We start from the raw sequence: 25,019 nt of genomic DNA, 5'->3' as shown, positions 1-25,019 counted from the left end.
ATATGACCAAATGGAAATACATCACATGCGTTTGACTGTTTCCCTGTTTGTATCAACATGGCTTTTCAGACGTTTCCGCTGTTTCCGTGCAAAGTAATCTTACTTTTCGTGGTTTCTCTCTTTGTTGTCGCAGAGGGACAGTATAAGGGCTTCAGGAAGTTTTATCAGGTGCAGGATAGCAGCCACAAAGCTGTGTTTGAGGAGCTTTGGATCACTCAGAAGCTGGATCACTTCAATGGTGCAGATAGCAGAGAGTGGAAGCAAGTAAGTCTATTGATGTGTTGTGTGTTTCTTTATAAGGGTTGAAACGTAATGTTGAGATTACCAAAGTGATGAGATTTAGCTAGTCATGGGCTTCTTTTAAGTTAAGCATATTCCATTTTTGTTGTATATGATCCCATTTAGACAAATGTATCATTGTGCATCTGTCCAGAAGTTAACCTTCTTGGCTCATTCTAAAAACTACATGCATACTGATACAAACCAGACCACTGATGCAAACCTGTCTGCAGCTTTTATTTACTCTGACTGACTCTCCCCCTTTCTTTCCCCTCAGAGGTACTTTGTAAATGAAGCCTTCTACAGGCCGGGCGGTCCAGTGTTTCTGATGATAGGTGGAGAGGGCCCGGCCAATTCAGCCTGGATGCTGGACGGCACCTGGCTCACCTACGCAGAGAAAATGGGAGCACTTTGCCTGATGCTGGAGCACCGCTTCTATGGAAAGAGTCGCCCGACTGCGTACGTTTGATCTTTTTGATTGAATCCCAGACTTGGATGGCAACCTAGTCTGTCGACTACTTGATTGGAAGAAAAGTAATCGCCAGCTATTTTGATAATCGATTAATTGTCTCAGTCTCTTCCAATGCAATTTTAAATATGAGGATCTGCTTTCTTTGTCATTCATGGCAGTACATGAAAAGTCTTTGGGTTTTGGATTGTTTATTGGACAAAAAAAGTAATTTGAGGGCGTCACTGTGGGCTCAGGGAAAATGTGATGAGTATTTTTCACAATTTTATGGCATTTTATAAACAATTCATTGGTTTATTAAGAAATAATCTGGAAAATTAATCGATAATGACATGAATTGTCATTTGTATACGTTTGATGTACTTATGTCATTTTTGGAATTTGGTGACTTTTGGTGATGAATTCTCATCCAGTACTTTCAGAAATGGTGCTTCAACAGATTGGTTCAGGTTTCCTTCTCCCTGGCTATGTGATTTGTTACACAGTAGTGTCGTCACCCACTGTAAAATGAATAAATAGTTTCCCAGTTGGGATTGTGAAAGTATCACTTTACAGTGTGAGCCGTGCCAAAGGGCAGCCATTCCCGTCATCATTCTGGCCAAGAGTTCACTGCGGTTTGAGATCTTCCAGCAACTCGGGTTGCACAACACCGTGGGATCAACAAGAGGACAAAATCTGCTGGGCAACAGGCTTCGTGTGTTTGGGGTGGACACGCTGCAGTTGTACCACCAGATGGCAGCGGTGCATTTCAGGGCCGGTCCTGCCCCTGGCCCATGTAGTATTGTTCAGACTGACTGATGGATAACACTGCTCACTCAAACTGCTGTTTAAATTCCCTCTCCCCTTCATTTAGGGACCTCAGCACAGACAACCTGCGTTACCTCAGCAGTCGCCAGGCGTTGGCTGACCTGGCACACTTCCGCACCGTTGTGGGTGAGGCCCGGGGGCTGGCCAACAGGAAGTGGGTGGCGTTTGGTGGGTCATACCCAGGTTCCCTCGCCGCTTGGTTCAGGCTGAAGTATCCGCACCTGGTCCATGCCGCTGTGGCCACAAGTGCACCTGTCCATGCCACTGTTAACTTCCCAGGTATGGAGAGAGACTGCATGACATGACCACGCACGCACATTCACGTCACAGTCACACACGTTAACATTCGTCTTCAGTTTCATCCTGTGAAAATAATGGCATTCCTTTTTGGATGATTACAGTTTTATGCCAAACTCTGTTTTAAACAAATGGGGAATTTATGCTCTGTTATGTTGTGATTTTCTCCCAGGAAATGAATTATAGATGCTACTTAAACAATGACTTGAGACTGTTTCATTGTATGTCAAATTCAGCTGTACATGATATACCAAACAACTCTTGGTTGAGGAAAAGATCCTCTTAGAGCTTGAATTTAGTCTGTAATCGCTGCAGGTTGCTCCCATGTCAGGATCTTTGTTGACTACATCGAGCGTTTCATCATAATTCACTACAGTTTTCCAGTTTTGTTCAGTGTCTTGGAAGTAAGAGTCCCAGACAGATCAAAGATGAGCAAGGGTTCGCTCTCTCTCCGTGTCTGTGTTGTGTTTGGCCGAGCCCGCTGTTTTTCTCCGGAAGGCTGCAGGCTGGAATCAAGGTCAGATTAGCTTTGAACATGGATCTGCGCTGTTCCACCCACACACCCATGCTATCTGGAAGACACAATCACACGCATTCTCTTTGACTATAGGAAAGCATCCAAGACAAAACACAGGGAGAAGAGTGTACATGGTGCACTGACGTCAGATGTCTTTCCTCCCCGGTCCGTGGCTCCACAAAGTTATTATTTCCCCAGACAGCACTGCAGTTAGTCAGCAGTAAGAGGTTGGCTCGCACTCCAGGTGGAAATATTCCAGGATTTTGTAATGTGGAGTTTTTGCCCTTGAGAGCCTGCTTTCAGAGTTTCATAAACTGTGAAATTCACTTTGGTTTTGACTCATCATTTCACTTGCAGCTTCGCCGAAACCTTTTTGAAACAATCACTTTCTCCAGCACTCGACTGGAACCGCGTTTGTGCATTATTTTGAGGATGAATTGGTGCTTTTGCAGCACCTTAAAATAGTCCTGTATGTTTAACTGGAGCTCTTGTGTATTATTGCGGTCTTTTTATAGTAGCCCAGGTTTAAGTGTCCACCCCTCCCTGTGTTTTTATGTTTTGCCAGAGTACTTGGAGGTTGTGCGGCGTTCGCTGGCCTCGGAGAACGCAGAGTGCCCCCTACTGGTTAAAAAGGCTTCAGATACCCTTGTGGAGCTCCTGAAGGACCCCAAGACCTATGACAACATCACCAAAGACTTCAAGTACAGTGTCTAAACTCTCTGTAGACTATACTTTCTCTTCCCTGTAACGTATACACAGATAGCTACATTTCATCTGAGCCAGGCCCTGGATGATCTATGTCATCCTAAAACCTCTGGGAGTTGGAATGGCATTAAAAAGGACTTCTTTCAAATATCAGATAACTCCGTAAATGTACCATCAAGCAACTAACTAGCCAACCATGTACAAATATTTTTTGATGACTATCTGGGACAAATGATTTTATGGTTTTATGATTATCTCCCAAATTATTCTGAGTTATTCCGTCAGTGCAACATTATGTAACTTTAATTAAAATAGCAGTTTCAGAATCATGTTGATGGCACAGTGTCCTGTAATTTGGTGAATGGCGTCTCTCTCTCAGCTGCTCCATCCCCCCATCAATTGTTTCTGGTGTAATGATGTTTTGTTTGTAGTTAGCACCAACATCACATCTGATTGATAATGACAGAAACCCTGGAAATTGTATTTACGACAGTGGTGTGGCACGTTCACACTAACCCTACCTCAAACACGCACAAAATACAATTTTTTTTTTACAGGATGTTGCTTTAAATCAGCTAATTTTCAGACAGTGAGTGGGGCAGCATAGGAAACTGCACTGTTAGATGAGAATTGTGAGCGTCAGTCTAGGAATAGTTGGACTCTTGTGATACTTACAGCTCTGTTAGAGGTTCAAAGGGCAGCGAGGGTTGTCTTGGTTCCTGGTTCGAGTCAGGTCCTGTTACAGCTTCATGAGTGTCCCTCGAGACTTTTGGGACTGAGCCTGGGACTCAGGAATGTCAGACCATCCAGTGTCACCCCCCTCGGATGAATGTGATCCAGCTTATCCTCATCTGTTTATTGTAGACCCATCAGCGCTGCGCCGGTTGTCTGTGAAAAGCTTGTAAACCGAAGTAAACATTTTAATCATATAGCATGCACAGTTTATTGTTATCACTTCAGTCAGAGTTTTAAATAGATGGCTTTGGTGTCAGTGTTTTATGTATGGAGCCATGAACTACTTGGAGGACCTTGACTTCAGTATTTCTTTTCAGTCATATTTTCTCAGCCACTTGTGACTTTATTTCCTTTTACATTACTTTCCACGGTTGTCAGTTTTGAGCATGAGTTTATTCTTAGTATGTTTGCTGTACGCCAGCAGTCATTAAGGCCTTCCCTGGTGTTATTTTATATTTCCGTATTTTTAGGTCATTAGAGTGACTGTAAGGTCAGTCAGCACGATGAACTAACAGGCCTAAATAGCCTTTACAATGGTGTGGTTAGTCCCACAGAAGTAACAGTGCCATGGAGACACACAACAGCAGTGTGTCTGTACTGCCCTGACCACAGTGGACATCTTTTATTTTAGCCTCTTGCACATCACCGTCGATGCAGACATGTCCTCATGTAGGAACAAACACACAAAGGCCATGAAGGTGGTTTGTCCAGCTGCCAAACCACAACGCCTCAGAGAATACAGCACATGCGTCACGATTTCATCATGAAGGAAATATGGTTCACTGCGCACAGACTGCTAGATGCACTCACAGATGAACTGTTGCTAAAATCAGCGTGTCACAACATCACTTTAACAAAGACAAGGTCTGACTGAGAAAGTATAACAATTTCATTTTTTGCTTTTTGTGTGTTTTAATGTCATGTGTGCAGTATTCTTCCATTTGTGTAAAAAGAAATATATACAACAAAAACATACAAAATAAGGCACTGTAGCTTAATTACTGTCCATCTGACAAATCTGACAAATGACCCTGGTTACCATATGTGTATTTAATTTGAATGAATCACTGTTCTACTAAGTGAAATCACCTGTGCAGACTCTTAACTTGTTGTGAGCAAACAAGACTCGAGAGTCTGCAGCCATGTCAGCAACTCTGTGTGAGGCTGTACGCAGGTAAAGCTAAATGTTCAAATTAGCACGGCAACAAGCTTAAAATGCCAGTGCTAATGCTTATGTTAATCATTAGCATGTGTAATGTTTACCCTGTCCGCCTCTCAAACACATCTTGTTTAGCATATTAGCATCATAACATTTGCAGTGATGTAGTGCAGCTAAGTACATTAACTCAACAACTGTACTTCAGTAAAATTGTGAGGTACTTTACTTCTTTATACGATTCCATAGTGGAGTACTTTATACTCATTTTATTAATTTGATAACTTCTGATTGCATGCTACACCAGGGCCATGAGTGCATTTTCAAATTAACATATTGGAGAGATAAGTTGAAACCTTCTGAATAGTGGTCAACACAATCCATGGACTAAAGAAGTCCCTTTTTTCTGTCACTAGTTATCATGCAGAAATAGCCCTAGACACATGCTAGTGGCCAGTCATTGTACTTTTTATGGAATGGCCTCAGGTTTTATGTCCTGATAACCTGCTTCAAAGACAGTGAATAAATGTCATGACACAAACTTTCTTCTTATTTTATTCTTCGTCTCCCCCCACCGTCACTCCTTTCCTCCACCTCCCGATTCCCCCTCCATCTCCACTTCTTCATCATCTCCCTTCCTATTATTTTGGATCCTCCAGCTTGTGTTCCAAACTGCAGATCCAGTCAGAGATGGACTCGGCCTACTTCCTGGAAATGCTGGCTGGCAACTTCATGGACGTGGTCCAGTACAATGAAGACAACAGGGCGTTTGAGGTGAGACAGTCAACACATGCCAAACAATATCACTACATGATAAGACATGGATCGTTGAGGCAGATACTGAACAGTTGCTATTTTTTAATTTAGTTGTTTCATAGCGGGGGTGTGGACCACCATGAGGTACTGAAGCTCTTTGTTGTGTTGTGCAGGCTCAGGGTGGGAAGATTAAACGTTATTCTGCCACACAAGTCATTTCAAAATAGGAAATCTGACAAAATTATCATATAATCGCTTCCTGATCAGCAACTGAAAAGACAATGGATAGTGAAAAGTAGAGTGAACATGAAGCCTCTTTCAAATGTAAAGCACCATGTTTGATTTGAACCCATTAGCTTGTGTTAGCTTTCAGCAACTTCCTCGACAATATTACAGCGACAGTGAGTTTCACTTCCAGGCTTTGGGCCTTTCCTTTATTATTATGTCACACTATCAAAACGGCAACGTTAGCTAGGATCTGATTGAACACTTTTGTGAGCTGTTGTGTAACAGAAGCTAACTGGTTAACAAATGTGTTGTTTTATCTTAGAATGTGTCCTGTGTCAATACAACATTTAGACTTCCCGTTCTGAGTGTGACTTTGGAAGAAAATGGCTATTAGCCGCTTGAGGGAATAGTTCAACATCTTAGGAGATGTGCTTATTGGCTCTCAAAGGATAGATGAGCAGATGGATACCACTGTCATAACTGTGCACTACATATGACGCCAGAGCTAGCAGCTAGTTAGCTTAACTTAGCATAAAAGCAAAATCCACCTACCAGCACCTCAATGGCTCTCAGCTGTAAGGGAGGCTGCAGTCTTTAAAGACAGACCTGAGGCATAATTCCAGTGTAACTTCACTGAATTTCCCTAGGGGCTACTGATATCTGATGTAGAAACAACATATCATGTATGACATGATTTATGCACGTTGAACTGAGACAGAAGAAAGGGAGAGTTTATGTGGAGCCTTTTGTAGGTCAAGGGTCGACCCAGTATCCAGTCTTGTTTGAGTGGAAGCCAGTTATGAGGTGTGCGAGGGTTTACAGACGGTCCAAGCAGTACACTGAAACGTAATACACACACAGTGAGGGGCCCAAAGATGCTGCCTTGTAAGACGGACTCCAAGAATGCTTCCTGGGGTTGCTTGTTTGCTCACTTTAATAGTATATTTATACGAGAGGTGGCTCTCCTTTTGCCAATATATATACACAAACACAAGCCTTCAGCCATGATAGGACCTCTGTGAAGAAAATGAATAACATGCTGGTTAAACAGGTATTACAGTATGTTCACCATTTTCAGTTTATCATGCTAGCATGCTAATACATGGTAAATACAAAAAAAAAAAAAACAAAGTCTAAGGCTGACAGGACTGCACTGAACCAAGTGAGACTTTGACGTGATGGTGGCACAAAAAAGATGAGTCAGGAAACTAAATTTATCCTCTGTGGGCTGTGAATGTCTAGAATTTCATAGCAATCCATTCAGTATTTGTTGAGATATTTCAGTCTGGACCGAAGCTGACATATCCAACCCTAGAGCCATGCCGATAGCTGAGCAAACAAAGGGCCTGAACACCAAACAATACTTAGTTAAGTCATATTTTCAGTCATGTCTTTAAAAACCCTGGAATTTGCATCAAACTCAGGCAATCCACCATAACCTGTCAAGTCAAACCAAATCTTAGAAAAGTAAAGTTCAGCTGAAGCAGGTCTGTCACGTGACCCGATGTCACTGTGGCTACCTCTGCAGTTTATTTATGTCTCCTTATTACGTGACACCAGGCAATGTATCAGAGAGCTATTTCTGGAGATACAGAAGACTTTGTACAACTTTTTTACACATTTGCAGTAGTATTCCTCAAAACTCTTTGATATGGAATATTGGTGGAGTCCCCCTTCTGCTAATGTGCAACTAGTGGAGGACTGAAAAGGGGTAAGGAGCCAGTGAGATAACTGACAGTTCAGTCTGTTGTCTGGTTGGCTGTAGGTTAAGTGTCTTTTAATGACATGCCTGTTTTCTGTGTGGTAGTCCAACACCATTTTCTTCAACAAAATGAAGACACACGTCTTATTGTAAAGAAATTCCCATCCTACAATTACATAGATAAAATTAAATTGCCCAGCCTTTGTCCTGAAATTGTGAAAAAAGAAATCTTACAGCTTTCCCATTGTGGCCACACTACATGTCTCACAACATGTTTTTTATTATCATCTCTCACTGTACTGTTACTGTCTACTTGCCTTTTCCCTCTTGGTGCCCTTATTCCTTTTTTTTTTTTTTTTACCAGTTACCCCTTTTTTCCCCTCCCCTTTCTTCATCCCATCCCCTCTCTGTCCCCCCTGGTGCCTTGAGGAGACGTGAGTCCGGTTACCAATAAGCTGATGTGAAAAAGTAACAAAAGACTCTGTGGTCTCTCTGGTTTCCTGTCGCCCCAAGCTACAGAGACGCTTATAAAACCGAGAGGAGCAGTGGGCCAGGGAGTCCACAGCACCAGCGGACAAACTCAGGCAACAGCTGCCTCTCTGACACAAAGGGCTGGGTATAGGGCAAGCTACCAGGTTTTAGGTACCACTGAGGAATTTTGGTAAGGACCGGGGCCGAGGTGTAACTCTATCAGAAGAGTCAGAGCAGTGGCTTCACAGTTGAGGGGTTATCAAAGGGGTGCTTTTATAAAATACGGAAGGACATTATGTAACGCCGCAGCCCGGAGAACAAGCACTAACAGTTCCTCTTCTTACTCGGAAGATGCAGAGAGACACAAATAGGACAGGAATCACAGGGTCATGTGTAGTTAACAAGGCTTTCATTTCACACTTAAGAACAGATGTAACTACTGCAGACTGTTCACTCCTTCAACCCTCATTCCAAGGCCACAATGTAGTCTTGGAATGAGGGTTGAAGGAGTGAACAGTTTTTTTGTTAGACATAAACTGTATAAAATATGGGAAGAGCTTCCAGGTCTGAAAAGTGAAACCTATGCGCAAGTGCCTTAAACCTGTATTCTTTCTAAGGCCAGTCCCCGGGCGACTCTGCTGATCGGAAAAGGTTGTCAGATTGTATGTAAGATTATGACAAAATAACCCCACTCCATGATTTGATACCTTAGAAAAAAACAGTTCCCTGATGACTTTCTGGTCTCAATCACTATTTTTAAGTCCTCTTGAATACAGCATGGTGTTTGTAAATTATGGTCCCATTTATAGTAAAATAGACAATAAAATATTGAGATTGACAAGTAGCCAGGGATAGAGGATAGAGGCGCAGCATTATGTGTCCCTGCCAACTACACCTTGAGCCATCACTATGCTCAAACAGCTGATCCCCAAGGTTGAAATGCACTGTGAACCACCGTTTATATGCGTTCACATTATGTAGTGCAGATCTCTGAGCTCGTTGGCTCGCATGTGTCCTGACTGAAATATGTGTAAAATAGCGTGAATTGCCATGAAATTTTGTGCTCACTTCATCAAAGGATGAAGTCCGCTCACTTGAGTGATCCTGTGACTTTTCCTCTGGCACCTCCGTGGGTTGATATTTGTATTTATTTGTGTATTTGTTTTTTACGCATTTAGCATTTATCAGTGTATATTATAGTATTGTATGGATTTAATGGAGTCTATGGCCAGTTGTTTGTTTGCTTGTTTGTTTTTTTGCTGGCCGGGGGACAACATTTTTTTTTTTTTATTGGATAACAAGTACACATTCATGTCTCATGTTACAATAAAACCTTTAGTAATACAGTCACCCACAAAAAAGTATTCATAAATTGCCATTTTTCATCTTACTGGGAGTACTTGGTCACCCATAAAATATGAGTACATTTGCTTCAACCTGATAGATTAAAGAGATAGAAGATTTAAGTGACTGATGATTTTAAGTAATCTGCTGTTTTTCCTCTTTTGTGTGGCTGTGTTCTGTCAACCCAGGGTGTGGTAGGCACCAACATCACCATCAAGGTGCTGTGCAGTATAATGAGTGACACCTCACTAGGGGAGCCTTATGCCCGCTATGCTGCTGTGGCCCGCCTCATGATGCACACCTTCTTTATGAATTGCCTGGATGCCAGCTTCAGTACCAACCTCAGAGACATGACCAATACATCCTGGGAGGGGTCAGCTGCAGGGGGAGGTGGGTATAAAAATGTACTGGGAAGTTGTATTTTTGCATGTGTAAACATGGTTGTTCTTGTCGGTTCTATTTTAACGTTTCACCATAATAACAGTTGAATTTTTGGGGCCCATTGTGTTGGTTGGTTGTCCAATGGTGTGTTTTTGTTCTTATGTCAGGTATTACCAGGCATAGACTTTGTGACATCACACTAACATTTTCCATTGTCATTCTCAGACATTAGCAGGCTTAGGAGGGCAGAATATAACGCAGCCACATGACGGCTTCGTGTTGAGTGTGGGATGTGGTCAGAGTCGTAATGTTGCAAGGCCATTTTGGGTGTTTTTTTGTTTTTGTTTTTAGGAAAAGTTAAATAAAAGTAGACTTGTCAGATTCTGGCAAAGAAAGGACAGCCAAAACAAATCCAGTTACATCACTTAAATACTGTCATGGAAAACTATAACTTTTTTTTCTTTGGGTAAAGTTAATATCAGGTTTTAAAACATCCCAAGTGTGTTTATGGTCACATTTTAGTGAGAAATGCTATTCTAAGACAGAGTATACCCTTTTTGTTTTTTACTATGTTGTTTGTTGTTAAGGCTCTCAGTATCAAGTAACGACTATGCATGTTTAACCAAAAATGGGTTTGCTATAGTCAGTGATGTGTATTTGCCCTGGGCTGTGGTTCTACTTCACAGCTTCAGTTTCATGAGTGGGAGGGCTGGAGGGGGATCACTGGAACAGGAAGTGGTCTCTTAAAAAAAAAGCCACAGGGATGTGTTTAACCCAACCAACCACCAGCTTGTCATGTGGGTTTCAGTTGGACTCTTTCCTCTCTTGATTGGGGCTGAATAACTGAAAGGGAACACTTTTTTTAGGAGGAAAAGCCATTCAAAAACTAATTTTTAGCTTTACCTGCCCTGTGTCAGGGAGACAGTGGGTCTACCAGACCTGCACTGAATTCGGATTCTACCAGAGCACTGATTCCCCCGACCAACCATTCACCGGCTTCCCTCTGGAGTGAGTGCACTAAACATTGCCTATCTGCACTCTCTGTTTCCATCTTCATTACGCGTGGCATTGTTAATCTGTGTTTCCTCATTTAGGTATCAACTGAAGCAATGTGCGGACTACTACAACATCAGTGCTGAGCAGGTGGCAGAGGCTGTGGCCCAGACCAATGAGTACTACGGCGGCTATGACATCCGCTCCACCAGAATAGTTTTCCCCAATGGGTCCATTGACCCCTGGCACGCTCTGGGGATCACACAGGACATCGCAGCTGACCTCCCGGCTGTTTTCATCAAAGGTGAGAAAGATTAGGCATACTTTGTTTTTACAGCTCCAAGGAAAGTCAATGTTTTAAGCATTATCTTGATACAAAATTTTAATATTAGGATTGAGTCTAATAAAAAATGTTTTAAAAACTAATAAACTAACTCTTTTATTCAGTAATTTTATCACACTGACATGTTTGCTGCTATTCAGCTTGCTAGCTTAAAAGGCAATCTAGCTCAAGACAACTAGCTAGCAAGGTCGATGGGTGGCTTGTTACCTGGCACTACAGTGAAGGAGCGCCTACATTTTTCTATTTATTTAAGTGTACGTAGGTATTTGTTACTTTGCTGATGAACATCCAGCTAGACATCAGCATAAAAAAAATGGACTCGGTTTAAGCAAAAGGTGAAAGGTTTTTCGACTTCAAGTTTAGCCTAGCTACATATGGGCGCCCAGCCAGTGTTTCAAAGCAGAATTCGTAGGCTTGTGTTAAGAACCTGTTGAAATAAAGTCAAACTTCAGTAACTGTACAGTATGATTTAAAACATATTAAGTAACATGCAGTACAAAACTTTGGCTGAAAATATCTGATCACAATAAGTCCAGTTTTGTCAGTTCTTGTTCATGTACAGTGTGTAATTACAACTGGTGCTTTGTAGGTCCACCTCTCATTTGACCACATTAAGCCTTTGAGGAACTTTTTGAACTTGTATATTTCCAAATCCAAAATCTGTTGAGGTACACAAGTTAAATGTACCACAAGGAACTTTAACTGATCAAGAAATTGTCTCAATTTAATACTGACGCCTCAGTAAGACCTACATAGGAAAACGAGACCATTATTATGAACATTTTATAATAACCTCGTCATTATAAATCCTGCAAAATCTGTGTTAAGAAAGATATTAAAAACAAATGCAAGTACCAGCCAGACCAAAATGTTTACTGCATACCACTTTTGTCCACAGGGGGCACCATAATAAACAAATACTGAGAGTTTCTCTTGATTGCTTTAACTGTAGACTGACTTTCATTTGTGGTTGCTTTACACTATAGAAGCCAAGTAACAGTTTCCGAGTAGAACAATGACATACTTGTTCAGCACTAGCTTTATTAGGTGGATAATTGTTCTTGTAACTCAGAGAATCTCAGTTTTACTGTTTTTCGCTGCCACATCCTTAATATTCCTATATTTTCTCTGATCCAGGAACAGCCCACTGTGCCAACATGTACCCTGCCAGGAGCGAGGATCTCCCCCAGCTCGCTCTGGCCCGTGACCACGTCTTCTTCCTGCTCCAGCAGTGGTTGAAGCAATAACTGCTAGCCCAACAGGCCAATCAATAGCTTTGCAGAGCAAACCTATTACTGTTTTGTCCAGATCATTTACACTGGAGTGAGACTGCTTATTTTACTGCCACTTGTATGAATGCTTGAAATGACTCTTTACACAAGCAGAAGAAGGTACAATTTTCAGGTATTTTAAATGAGACAATTTTGTGCCAATGAATAAATGTGTTTTTATGACTGTAGATGCTATGTCCTGTCTTAATATTGCAAAGGTGAAGAGGCTATAATGAAGAATTAGAGCTGCTTCATGGGCTGGTTTCTGAGCAGAGTATACAATAAACTAGGAGCAGTAGTTGAGTTTGCTTTCTCAGACATGCTTTGTTATTAAGAGCAACACACTCCATACAAGATTGAGAATTTCATCACATTTGCCTCTAAATATCATATACATTGTCACTGCTTTCTGTTGAATTATTGCAGTACTGACCAAGCATATCTTTGTGTGCTCGAAAAATACATTTCATGTTGAGAAACTTTGTCTTCCACAACAACCTTAGAACCAAGATCTTATCAGTCAGTACATCAGCAATGACTGCACACTGTTGCATTTCATGGTTTGATAACATACTGAAAAATCAAGTTTAAACAGGCATCACTAAAACAAAGATGCAACTTTTCACCAGAGAAATGCCACGAAATGACCCCCGTTCATTTAATTGCATGAGATGCATGTTTCACAAACACGCACACATCTGGTGTTGCTCAGCACAAGCTTAGTCTTGTTTGGTGATAAGAACTGAAAGTTCTCTTGGCTCCTCAACAGGAGCGTGATGATATCTCATGCAGGATCCAGAGATGGTGTTTTGGGCACACTTAAAAACTTCTGGAAAATTGTGTAATTTGTGCGACACATCGCAGTGTTCCCACTTTTGTCTTGAGGTAAATGGATTTAGTTTAGGAAAATGGAAGTGGTCTGGAAGGCCTGAAGAAAGTACGCAGCTGTGTGTACATTCACCACCTCCTCAAAACACAGACACAATGACCCCACTTTGCCTAACAGTGTTTATTTTCACAACAGTCCAGTCTCAGCTGGACATATAAGACCCCTGCTCCCTGCACAAACCACACACCCACAAAGACTGCAGACCAAGTTCCTGCTCTGGATCCAGCCCCACCATAGGTGTTCCATGCTGTGGCAGTGAATACTTAAAGCCTCCACTTGGTTATCCAGGCAGAGGCTGTGTGAAACCAATCTATTAAAGCCGAGGTTGAGTCCACAAAATATACATGTGGAAGATATATCATCATCGCTTCCCACAATCCTGTCTTTGTTAAGGTAAACATTTAGGATGTATTTAGTCATAATTGCCCATACGCTCTCATTTAATCCCCTGTAATTGAACCCCCCATGCACCTACTAATAACCCTGTCCTTGGCTGCAGCAGGGATGTAATTGAGCCTCAGCCTTTTTTTTTCAGGTGTGTTTGTGTGTCTCCACCCAACCATATCACCTGATCCGATAGAGAAGCATCAGGGTGTCCTTTGTGAATGTGCGTCAGTTTTGGGCAAGGTATGCCAAAATCTGCCAGTCTGCTGCTGCTGTATCGTGCTGGTACACGAATGCATCGAGGACAAGTGGAGCCTCACAGTAGTTTTCCAGAGATGACAGAACGTTACAGATGTTGAGATGACTGCTCATGAATGTTTCTAAACATTCCCATCAGTCACTTCCTGTTGTAAACACCTTATTAGTTTTTAGCTGCGTCAAGGTAGCCGACGCGAGCCAAGCCGTGCCGGAAGTAGCTTCACGGACAAAAACACGATTGTTGTTTTTTTGGGCGTCCTAGGAAACTATCAGAGGTAATTCGGTTAAGTACAGCAACGACACAGTTTCACAATATAAACATATAGTGTTTTTGTTTTTTTTAAAGGATGTTAAAACTATTTTTTCGGTATTAACGGACGGCGTAATGTAATTTTATTTTGAAGTCTAACCGGAAGCTTATATTTCGGCTTTCTGAATTGGAGACTAACGGAGCTTCTCTCTCTCCACGCTCGGCTGTCTGTTAGAAGGCGGAGTTCAGTGCAATAAAGTCTTCTGTGAAACAACACGGGAGTCAGTATTAGTTCTCACTTTCACTGGAGCAAAGAAGAATTTATTTTGTTGTCGTTTTTTTCAGTTAAACTGTGGACGTACCTTCGCATTTTGTTTTTGGTGGGACCACAGTGGAAAGCAGACTGACTGAGGTAACAGTTTCACCTGCGGGACACATCAGAATCTCGTCACCTCGTGATAGGTAAGGACTGGCGTTTTTTAACTTCACTTTCACAGGAGATTAAACAACTGTTCTGGACCAGCCTAAAAGTTACACCTAGCTTAACAACGTTTAGCACTGCCATGTTAACGTTATTAAGCACTCAAAGGTCCTGTTGCTTCCTTTTTAAATACCAGTTTGTGTGCAGTTGGTATATTGATAGTTTGACATCTTACGTTAGCCACAAATAAGTAATGTAAACGTGCCATGGAAAACTGAAATGTACGTCAACGTGACTGACATTACAATAGTCCCAGCTAAAAGTGCGCTTCACAGTGTTGAGCTGTTTTTTTTTTTTTGTGTGTGTGTGTGTGTGTGTGTGTGTGTGTGTGTGTGTGTGTGTGTGTGTGTGTGTGTGTGTGTGTGGGTTTTGTTTTGTTTTTTTCCTGCCCTCCGGGTGCAGTTTTAATGTGAAGCCATGGTGGTCAGCGATGGCTTTTTGTCATCCGTATGAATGCTCAGTGTTATCAAGAGCCCCCTCAAATCACATTAAACATCCACTAAACTCAGATTCTCCACCAGTATTTTAAAGATATTTTGATTTCCTGGAACTTTGCCAGTAAAAGACGGTTACATTGGGGGAAAAAAAGCTCAAAAAATTAAATTGTGTGTGGATTTCGGCCGCGTGTTGCGCTGATTCACAGCGTTTAGAAGTTTGTGAGAACAATGTCAGGCATTTAACTGCAGAGCCAATCAGCAAATAAACCTAAGGCTCTAACCGAAACCCACAATTCACTCTGAAGCTGTGGATACAGCCTGAAGCCTGATGACTTCACAGATGATCACACTGATGTAATGTGTCCCTCTAAGAAATAAGCAAGCCAGCAGTAATTCTGGCTGGCTACGTTTTTATACTCCTTCAGTGAGTGAGGTGCAGGCTGAATCATTTTGCTAAAATGGCCCAAATTATTTCAGTCGATCTAAAAATTGAAATGGAAACAAAAAAGCCCAGTTTCAGTAGGTTGGCCTGGGTTAGGCTGCAGTATTTAAACAGTATGAGTAAGAGTTAGTCAAAGCTTGCACCATGGGTAAACTCTTGCTTAAGATGCACGTGATGATTGTGGTTAGCTATGATGAGTCAAATGGACGCAAGTTTTTAAGGAATGCCTATGGGTGTAGATTGATGTTTTCATGAATCAGTTGCTAGTCAGATGATAGGTAAGATGAAATATTGTTGAGGTGCACAGTAGGTGATACCAATAATCATTGTGTCTGTTGGAGAACAATTCACTAGATGAGACTGCCATGGATCTCACAAAATGCCTCTAATGTTCTGTTCTGTGCTTCTTACAAGGTGTGTGCATAAAATGAGGCACCTCTCATTATTGTGCCTGTCGGCGCTGGTGACCCTGTATGGCCTTGAGGGTGTGCTGTCCCAGGCTCCCTCCTACGGTGAGCGGGGCTCTGATCTCGGCATACAGGTGTTTCAGCAAGTGGTCCGCTCCAAGCCCCTAGAAAATGTGGTGTTTTCACCCCACGGGGTAGCTTCCATCCTTGGGATGTTGCTACCAGGAGCCCATGGAGAGACCCGCAAGCAGATCCTCAGTGGTCTCCGTTACAAGAAAAATGGTAAGCAGTTCCTCTGGCTGTAGAGGACTGACGTGTCAGTGTTTATGAGAATTTGGTATATTAGTTCTCCTCATGAACCGAACTCACTGCATGTTGTTTCACATTCAAACCATAAGCAATAATTGGAAGAAAAAAAAATTTAAAAGTTTACTTGATCTGCACAGGCCCATACAAGATGTTGAGGAAGCTGCACAAGACCTTGACAGCTAAGTCCAACCAGGACCTTGTGCTAATTGCCAACGCCATGTTCAGCCAGCAGGGCTTCCCCATGGAGGAGGCTTTCGTAGCCACCAACAAGGCCAACTTCCAGTGTGAGAGCAAGAGCCTGGACTTTAGCCACCCCAATGTGGCAGCAGATGAAATCAACGAATGGGTCAACAATAAGACCAAAGGTAGGTATACATAGCAGCTGTATACACAACATTAAAACATCTCCAAGAGCCCTTGCAAAGGCTGGTGTGAACAACAGCTGTGGGCATGTATGTGCTTGTTTTGACTCATCCACTTTGAACGGAGAGCAGTGAGGCGACCAGCTGGTAACAAACAATAACATAATACAGAGCGGGGGCTCTCTCCCTCGATACGACTGTACTCTTTGTGTCCATGGATGAGCGCTTACAAAATGAGCTGTTTTGACATGGTATATTTGCGAATGAGTGGTGGGCTCTGGGTGCAGGCAAAATAGAGAGAAGTTTTCTTTAACATCTCTGACTTTAGTACCACCCATAGCTCCAGCAACATAATCATACCCTACTCGGAAATTATTGAGCACTTATTGTTTTTCCAATCAACTAATGATTGCAGTTCAAGTACAACGCCTCGACTTTGTATTGTGGCCAAATCGAGTGTCTCTATATCATGCTACATTAGTATTTCCTCATCTATGCTGAAGTGAATATAAAAAGAGATGATGGTTTTTATCAAACATTTGTGACTGAATAATGCTCCTGTGTTTTATATTAATCCAGGTCACATCCCCAGCTTGATCAAAGCAGACATGCTGGACCCGGCTTTGACCCGCCTGGTTGCAGTCAATGCAATCTACTTCAAAGGCTTATGGAAGTCTCGCTTCCAACCTGAGAACACCAAGATGAGGCCTTTCAATGGGGGCAATGGAAATGTATATAAAGTTCCAATGATGTCCCAACTATCCGTCTTCAACATTGGTGAGCAGTGACTTGTGGCATATTTCTACTGATGGCTTGCTGTAACAGACTAAATGTTTGAATATTTCTAATTATAACAGCATGACAGTTTCAATGCATTTGCTTTGATATCACAGACTTGCTCATTGTTACATTTTAGCACCAAATGACATTTCAAGAGGTTTAAAGCCTCTGCTGTAGATTGCTGCAGTATTGGATTCAGACTGGTTAAAGTGAATTGACCAGATAAGAAGATGATCATTTTTTATCAGTGACAGGAGTCTGTGGATACCTTCAGTTTTTTTTTGTTTCTACTTTTGCAACAATCTGTTGTCAGCTCATTTATTAGTCATCTGTTGCAGACATATTATTTATGCTGGATTGTAAATCCTTGATTTGCGAAACTGCATTTGATTCAGCACAGGATTTAGGAACTTAGGTTACGCAGTATACAGAGCTACAAAGTCAGCACAGGGACGAGGATGTGGTGGATGAATGGGTCAATCACAGGATTTGGACTCAGGAGACTGGAGTTTGTGCCCCATTTGAAACCAAAAGTCAACGTTGATCCTTTCATACTACAGATGTACTTGACTTATTTTTTTGAGTTTTTTTTTTTTTTGTTTTCTTTAATAAAAAAAGTTTTAGTTTTAATTTGGAGTTTGGTTAACCAATAAAAAAAGTCAATATACTGCACAAAACATTTCTGATGGGTGCTTAATGTGAAATGGGGGGGGGGGGAACTCGCATATAGATTGGTTCTACCCAGCATCATCCAAGTCTCTTGAAGGTCAGAGATCCAAAATTGATGTGAAAAGATGTTTTTTACAGTCTTTGTTTTAATGTCAAAATCTTTACTGTAGCTGTTAAGCTAATAGCATTAGCATGCACTTCATCTAAAGTGGGTACACAAGCTTGACCGGGACTTCACGTGAATTGTGTAAATGCTTCTGGAGACTGGGATTATGCTGGTTGAGCTGTAAGGAGCCTTTTTTAATTTTAACATTTTAAAACAAGTCCCCATCTACTTCTGTTGATGAGGAGTATGCTGTAGCATTGTTTTGCTGTGAAGCTCTAGAAATGTTTTGTGAAGTACGAATCCTAGTTAAGGTGATCGATACTAACTGAATTTTCATTTTTGTGTGAACTTTTCTTTTATTTCAACATTAAGTTTAAATACATTTCTTTGAGTTACCACTGTATGGCTTAACTGTCACCAAATCAAGTTTGCACTTTACTTAAGATTTATGATATTGTTTTTAATTTTGTTTGTTTTTGTGATGCAATCCCAGCCAATGCCACTGTATGATTCATGGGTTTGTACCAAGGAAATACAGGCTGAGACCTGCCACATCCGTAGGACATTATTTAGCCCTGTGTGAAATGAAATGATATACCAGTCAGTCATCTATTTTTAGACGAGTGTCAGAGTTGTGTTAGCATGGAGAGTGCTGTGGATAGATTCTCATACAGTGCTCGAGTCAAACTAAGGCCAGGTTCAGTGGTGAGGCACAGATGTCTGCGTCTTCCTTCAGTATTCTGCAGTGTGTTGACTTTAGTGTACATAGTCTGTGTTCCCTGGTTGATTGGATTAATTCAAACAAATCAGACAAATAACCACTCTGAGGTCATAAAGAGAGTGCTCTTGACTGTGGATGGGTTGATGCACTTAGTTTTAGGAATATAATGGGATTTACACATACTTGGCTGAATGACTTCAGAACACGGTGTTCTGTGATTAGTTTAATGGCCATATAAAACATGGAAATGGATGTTTGTGACATGACTCTGATACTGTTGATAACTATAAATGTCTTCTTTTTATTTTTTTTTTTTAAATTAAGTGCCTGCTGTAGAAGATGGAAATCTGTTAATTAAAATGTCATGGGAACCATGCAGTCCCAGACACTAGATATTGTTATATTTTGGTATGGTTGTCTTTTCCTGGTTTTAAAGGCTGCATTATAGTAAATGTATGTCATTTTCTAGACTTAACATACTGTTCTATTTGTTCTTATACTTGGCTTTACCCACTTAGTCACTATATCAACATGACTGGTAATTATTTTCAAAAATATACTGATATTTTTGATTGTGTCACCCTGTCCAAGCATTTATGAAGTCCTTTAAAGGAGATTTCAGAATATCAAGACGTAATCAAGATCATAGTGACAAAGAAAACAGTTTTACTCAGAGTTCTTTATCAGAAAATCCTGGCGAAATGAATAGTTGCGTAGCATCAAAAACTATTTTACTTCTTTATTAAAGCACAAAAAATGTGGAATTGCACAAATATTGAGTGAATCACCTCGTGCAAGGAAATAAGTAAATGCATTAATACATTTAATTGCATAGCTTTACAGATGTGTGTCATGGAATGGAACCAGTAATTACACATTTATTCCTAACCTAAGAATCGTTATGTTACGCATGTCACTCCTGTATAAATCCTGTCAGAACATGTAAGTTGCAATCGTGTTGTCTTCCTCTAAAACTACACTAAAACTGCCACACTGTGGACGACATGTTTGGTTCTCTAGTCTACACTATGTGGCTCTAACAGACCACAGAAGTTTGATATAATGAGCTGAACAGGATGCGCCTGTTCTCTTCTTCTTCTCCGTCTTTTATGTTTACTGGTGGATTCCAAACCAACTTTCAAGGAGCAAACAGTTATCTACTGCATCAGAGTTTGGTAATGCTGTGATAGACGATAAGAGGAAGTTTTTGCAGTGTTGGGCTGATATTTTATCGGTCTGATATATAACTTGTTCCTCTAATTTCCTATCATTATTCTTGTATCACCAGGAAGTGGAAATAATGCTGTGCAGTCTTTCTAAAACAGAAGTGGTTTAAGTTTTGCATGTGTGTGAACAGAAGATAAAAAGCAAGGCATTTCTGCAGAATTGTATTCTTTAGTCAGATGTACAAAAAATAAAGGGAAGTATCTTGGTTCCCAGTCAGTCATCTGTCGACTCATCTTGGTTAACAGAAGAACAATCTAGGAAGAAAAGAGATAATTTGTGACCTCACCTTCGCAACTATTCACCCCTAATCTCCACCAGGTGTGGCCACCACCCCTCAGGGACTGAAGTATAAGGTGATTGAGCTGCCCTATCACGGCAACACCATCAGCATGCTGATAGTTCTGCCCTCTGAAGAGGATACGCCTCTGTCCCGTGTTGTCCCACACATCAGCACAGCCACGGTCCAGAGCTGGACTACACTGATGCACATGAGAAAAGTCCGCCTGCTCATCCCCAGGTAAGACCAACATGCAATCCACTGTGTCTACTCTAAGACTTGATCGGATGTGACAGTAACATTGTGTCTGTGTATGTTTATGTCTGTAGGTTTACTGCTGATGCCGAGGTAGATTTGGAAGCCCCTCTTTCAGCACTAGGAATAACAGACATGTTCAGCGAGGGCAAGGCAGACTTCAGACACCTCAGTGAGTGAAACCACAGTCAGTCCAAAACCCAAAGGTGGCAGAGTGTGTACGAGTATGTACAACAGATTTATTTGGATACAAAGAAGGCTTGGAAATAGAAAAGCATTGTTAGCAGATTGTGCCAGACCCAGTTAGTAGTATGAATTGTGTCTTGCTGTCCAGTGTGAAAAAACAGGATCCCTTATGTGCCCTTTCCTGTCCTCACCCTCCCTCTGAATCAGAGAAGCTCTAAGTGAAGTCCTCTACTGCCATCAAGTGGCAGCTTTGCACCATGAACAAGCGTGTTCATAGAACAAAAATAAACTAGGGTCTGTGAAAGGTGTGGATTTGTCCTCTATGGCTGTCATCTGCAATGTAGCAATCAGTTAATGCTTTTATACTTTTACTAAATGTTTATTCAGAAAAGCAAAGTAGAGCTCAGTAGAAGCTGCATTAATCTGTATATTTAGTGAAGTGGCCTCTCTGCAACATTCCCTGAGACTATTATTATGGTACAATACATCTCCTCTTTGCCCTAAAAACCTAGTTGCTGTCTCGGCTGATAATGCTCGCACTCAGTTATGTCTTAGTGAGCTCTATGTGACACCACAGAAGATACAGAAACACATAAGAAGTGCTTTAGACCTACTGTCAGTTACCATGATTTAATTTCCTCGTGTGGGTCCAATTTGGAAGTTGTGCAACACTCACTGTGGATAAAACATATTTGATTACAATGGTTCTGCTCAAAACCGATGGAAATGTTGGTCTGTTTGTGAGTTAGCACCAAAGCTCCAAGAGTCTTGAACAGAAATGTTCTAGAAGCAGAGCTCATTTGGAGGAGACCAACTTAACAAACTCAACGTATCGATAAGGAAAAATAGAAATCGGAGTAGGGCTGCGCCTAATGGTTATTTTTTTTGGTTATTTATCAATCTAATCAATACATTGATAATTGTTGCACCTCTTAATCCAAGGTGTCTAACTTTAATAGATGTGACAGCTCTGTGATGGCACTGTCAGACTAAAATCTACAAAGTTTACTAGCCTGGTGGGAATGAAATGGTGTGGATAGGGTTGTACATATAAGCTGGAGGAGCTATCATTGCTAGAATGTTCACAACAGCATCCCTTCTTCTCTGCTGCTTGTATTTAACTGGCAGTTATAACACAACCAATATTTCCTGAATATGAGGTCATACCCACCCACACCTCAAAGCAGCTGGCTGGACACTGGATCATATTGATCTCTGCAAATCGAAGGAGGCAGGGCAATTTGTGACTGGAGGCAAATGTGTCTCACCCTGTGATGTTAATTAAACACTGTACACAGAGTCTAGATGAGTAAAAACAGCTCTTTGGGTGAACCATAGCCATACAGGGCCCTTAAAGTTCATCACAAAATGAAAATTCATTAATTATTTGCTTCCCCCATGCCAATGGAGACTCACAAACAGCTTTATAGCATTTTCCTCAACAACTAAAGTAAGATTGGAGTCTTGTTTTAAAATGACCTGACTTATCATTCATATGAGGATAAGCAGAAAATGAATAGTTTTCCTTGGTGGGTGAAATTATTCTGTAAGGACTTCTCGTCAAACGTTGGTGTAGTTTTATTCATAATGCTTATATATTATTACACACAGTTACTCACACCCATCGTGAAAAGGGACTGAAGTTGCTGGTCAGTATGAAAATTGTTCAGAAAAGAGGATGAAGTATCTGTGCTCCTAAAGCTAGAATAAACACTTTTTGTTTTGTCAGGTGCTGAGCCTGTGTATGTATCCAAGGCACTCCAGAAAGCCAAAATTGTGGTGAATGAAGATGGAACAAAAGCAGCAGCTGCCACTAGTAAGTATTTGTACAGTGAGCCTTATCTTGGACTTAAATATGAAGCCAGACACAAAGCTGTATGTTTTAAGATGATGAAAATGTTCTAAATAAGGAGTAATCATTTACTTTTTAGTACATTCATAACATTCAGTAACCTCTGCTCCTATAATTTATGACATGGTTTTACAACATTCTTGCATTTGTTTTTAGCTGCCATTTTGCTGGCTCGGTCCTCTCCACCTTGGGTTACAGTCGACAGACCTTTCCTCTTCCTCATCAGACATAACCCAACAGGTACAGTCAGATATGTCCATCAGGGCTTACACTAATTTAATTGTGTGGGTGGAATTATAGTTAAAGGTCCAGTAAACAACATTCAGCCTCACTAGACGTTAGGGAACAGCTACTGGCTATATTTACATAAATACAATATGAACATGTAACGGGGTAAAGACATCCTGAGCATAGAGAAACGTCACACTCCCTTTTGCTGGTGCTGAACTGTGACCACTAGTGGTGCTCAGTTTGGCATTTGGGACCTTTAATCACTGATTAGGCTTGAGCCGGGCTCAGACTACAGGAGTAGCTGGCCGATTTAATGCTGATTTGCCGCTTCCAACAGTCCAACAGAGGAGAAATCTGGGCAGAGAGTTTGATCATCCCGTCCAGATTATCTGTTATGTGAGGGGGTACAGATCCAGTCTTAGACCTCCTGAATTGATCCAAACTCATTGGGGGCCACCCCAGTATGTATTAAACGTGTTTTATATCTTCAATTCAAAAATCTGGATGACCGCGAATATTCTAAGGTCAGTACTTTACACATTAGCCAATGAGGGAGATATTCCAGAGCAGGTGTCGGTGTTGCCAGCCATCGGTAAACAACCATAGCCTGTGAGGCTAACGTAAGCGCCATACTACTGTTGGCAGATAATAAAACCCAACTGTTAAAATCTCACCTCTTGTTCTCAGTGAAGAATAGACAGCCCACTCTGACTGAGTCTTCCCAACCGTTTATCATCCAGACTCATTTCATCTTCATCTTTATTTCTCACTGTTATGTATTAACATTACTGAAGCAAGTTGTCTCAGTTTGCATACATTTGGAGATCACATGAGAAGGATCACTTGAACTGCTGTGTTACTTCTGATCATCTCGGTGACATCCTATAATGTGTGATGCACCATTATTTTCTTTTCTTGTGGCGTGTGCAGGTTTGAAATAAGAGATAAGAACATCTGTGGAGATTTCTTCTCATGGGTGGGATACAACAGTTGGTTAGATTTTAAAAGCCCTGTAGTCTTAAGTCTGCCTTAGTGAAACCGGGTGACCAAAAAAAAGTGGTGCTTGTGAATGATGAGTTGTCTCTGTCTCTAGGTACGATTCTCTTCATGGGCCAGATCAACCAGCCTTGAGCCCAACCATCACTGCTCAGCCCCTGGTACACAGGCCAGCACAGGAAATGCTTCTACACTGCCATGCATGAACACACACACATGAACACACACCTACACACTCACTCACACAAACTTTGCTGTAGACTTATGTACAGTGTGGACATATGTTATTTGTTTTAAATATTGCTTTTTATGTTGCCCTGTTTCTGTAATGCATAACAGACTAAATTTTCCAGCTGTTTTAATTTTTTTGTACACTTTTTTGAATTTATTACATTTTTAAAAGACTCTGAATGTCAGTTGTGTATTTCCTCAACTCTGGACTAGGATAATAATCAGTTTGTTTATCATGTTACTGTTTCAGTTTGAAAATTCTCCATTTCAAGTCGTATCACTCCAGTCTGTTCTAAGTTTCCCTCCTAAGTTATGTTGATGTACATGACATCTTGAACACAATGTATTCAGCTTCTTGTTTCCCTCACTGAGGAAGTCTTCTGTTATTATACTTGCTTCATATTTGAGCAAATAAATACACATATTTATAACATCAAGGATTTTATCTACCTTATTTTCATAGCAGTATTCAATAGTATGTTTTTCAAGGGGATGTTTGTCTACATCTAACATTCTATTGCTTTATGTTTGATTATAACTTATTATGCTGCAAAGAAGTCATGGTGCTTCTTAACAATTTGTTCAAATGTCTGGCTTATTTATTCAGCAACTATTAAAATATCGATGTACAGTCTAAACCACTAAAATTGTAGAGGGTTGCAGGAGTTTATTTAAAAATATTGGACAAGAGGGAGGCTGTATATTTGGTTTCTCTTGAGACCACAGTGATTTTGTGTGAAAGTGTTCCAGTGTTGTCAGGGGTGTACCTGTGCATGGTTACAGACTAGTATATCACGCTTTTTTAAAATGTTATA

General features: G+C 41.0%; 2 protein-coding genes across 2 annotated transcripts; both read left to right on the top strand.

Annotated features, from left to right (window-relative positions):
- The first annotated feature begins 10 nt into the window (after positions 1-10).
- On the top strand, positions 11-12,642 carry prss16 (serine protease 16). The gene is made up of 9 exons (XM_037071780.1): positions 11-264; positions 557-738; positions 1,602-1,834; positions 2,935-3,070; positions 5,625-5,739; positions 9,655-9,856; positions 10,765-10,855; positions 10,942-11,144; positions 12,321-12,642. Exons 1-9 carry the CDS (start codon positions 58-60, stop codon positions 12,428-12,430), a joined length of 1,479 nt encoding a protein of 492 aa, XP_036927675.1. The 5' UTR covers positions 11-57; the 3' UTR covers positions 12,431-12,642.
- Positions 12,643-14,436: 1,794 nt separating this feature from the next.
- Positions 14,437-24,641, top strand: serpine2 (serpin peptidase inhibitor, clade E (nexin, plasminogen activator inhibitor type 1), member 2). The gene is made up of 9 exons (XM_037081497.1): positions 14,437-14,697; positions 16,010-16,284; positions 16,449-16,676; positions 17,253-17,450; positions 20,495-20,693; positions 20,783-20,880; positions 22,624-22,710; positions 22,903-22,986; positions 24,071-24,641. The coding sequence occupies exons 2-9, from the start codon at positions 16,023-16,025 to the stop codon at positions 24,106-24,108; spliced, it is 1,194 nt and encodes a 397-aa protein (XP_036937392.1). The 5' UTR covers positions 14,437-14,697; positions 16,010-16,022; the 3' UTR covers positions 24,109-24,641.
- The last annotated feature ends 378 nt before the right edge of the window (positions 24,642-25,019 follow it).

The sequence above is a fragment of the Acanthopagrus latus genome, chromosome 2 (genome assembly GCF_904848185.1).
Source record: "Acanthopagrus latus isolate v.2019 chromosome 2, fAcaLat1.1, whole genome shotgun sequence".
Classification (NCBI taxonomy): Eukaryota; Metazoa; Chordata; class Actinopteri; order Spariformes; family Sparidae; genus Acanthopagrus; species Acanthopagrus latus.
This window is presented reverse-complemented; position numbering and strand designations above follow the sequence as displayed.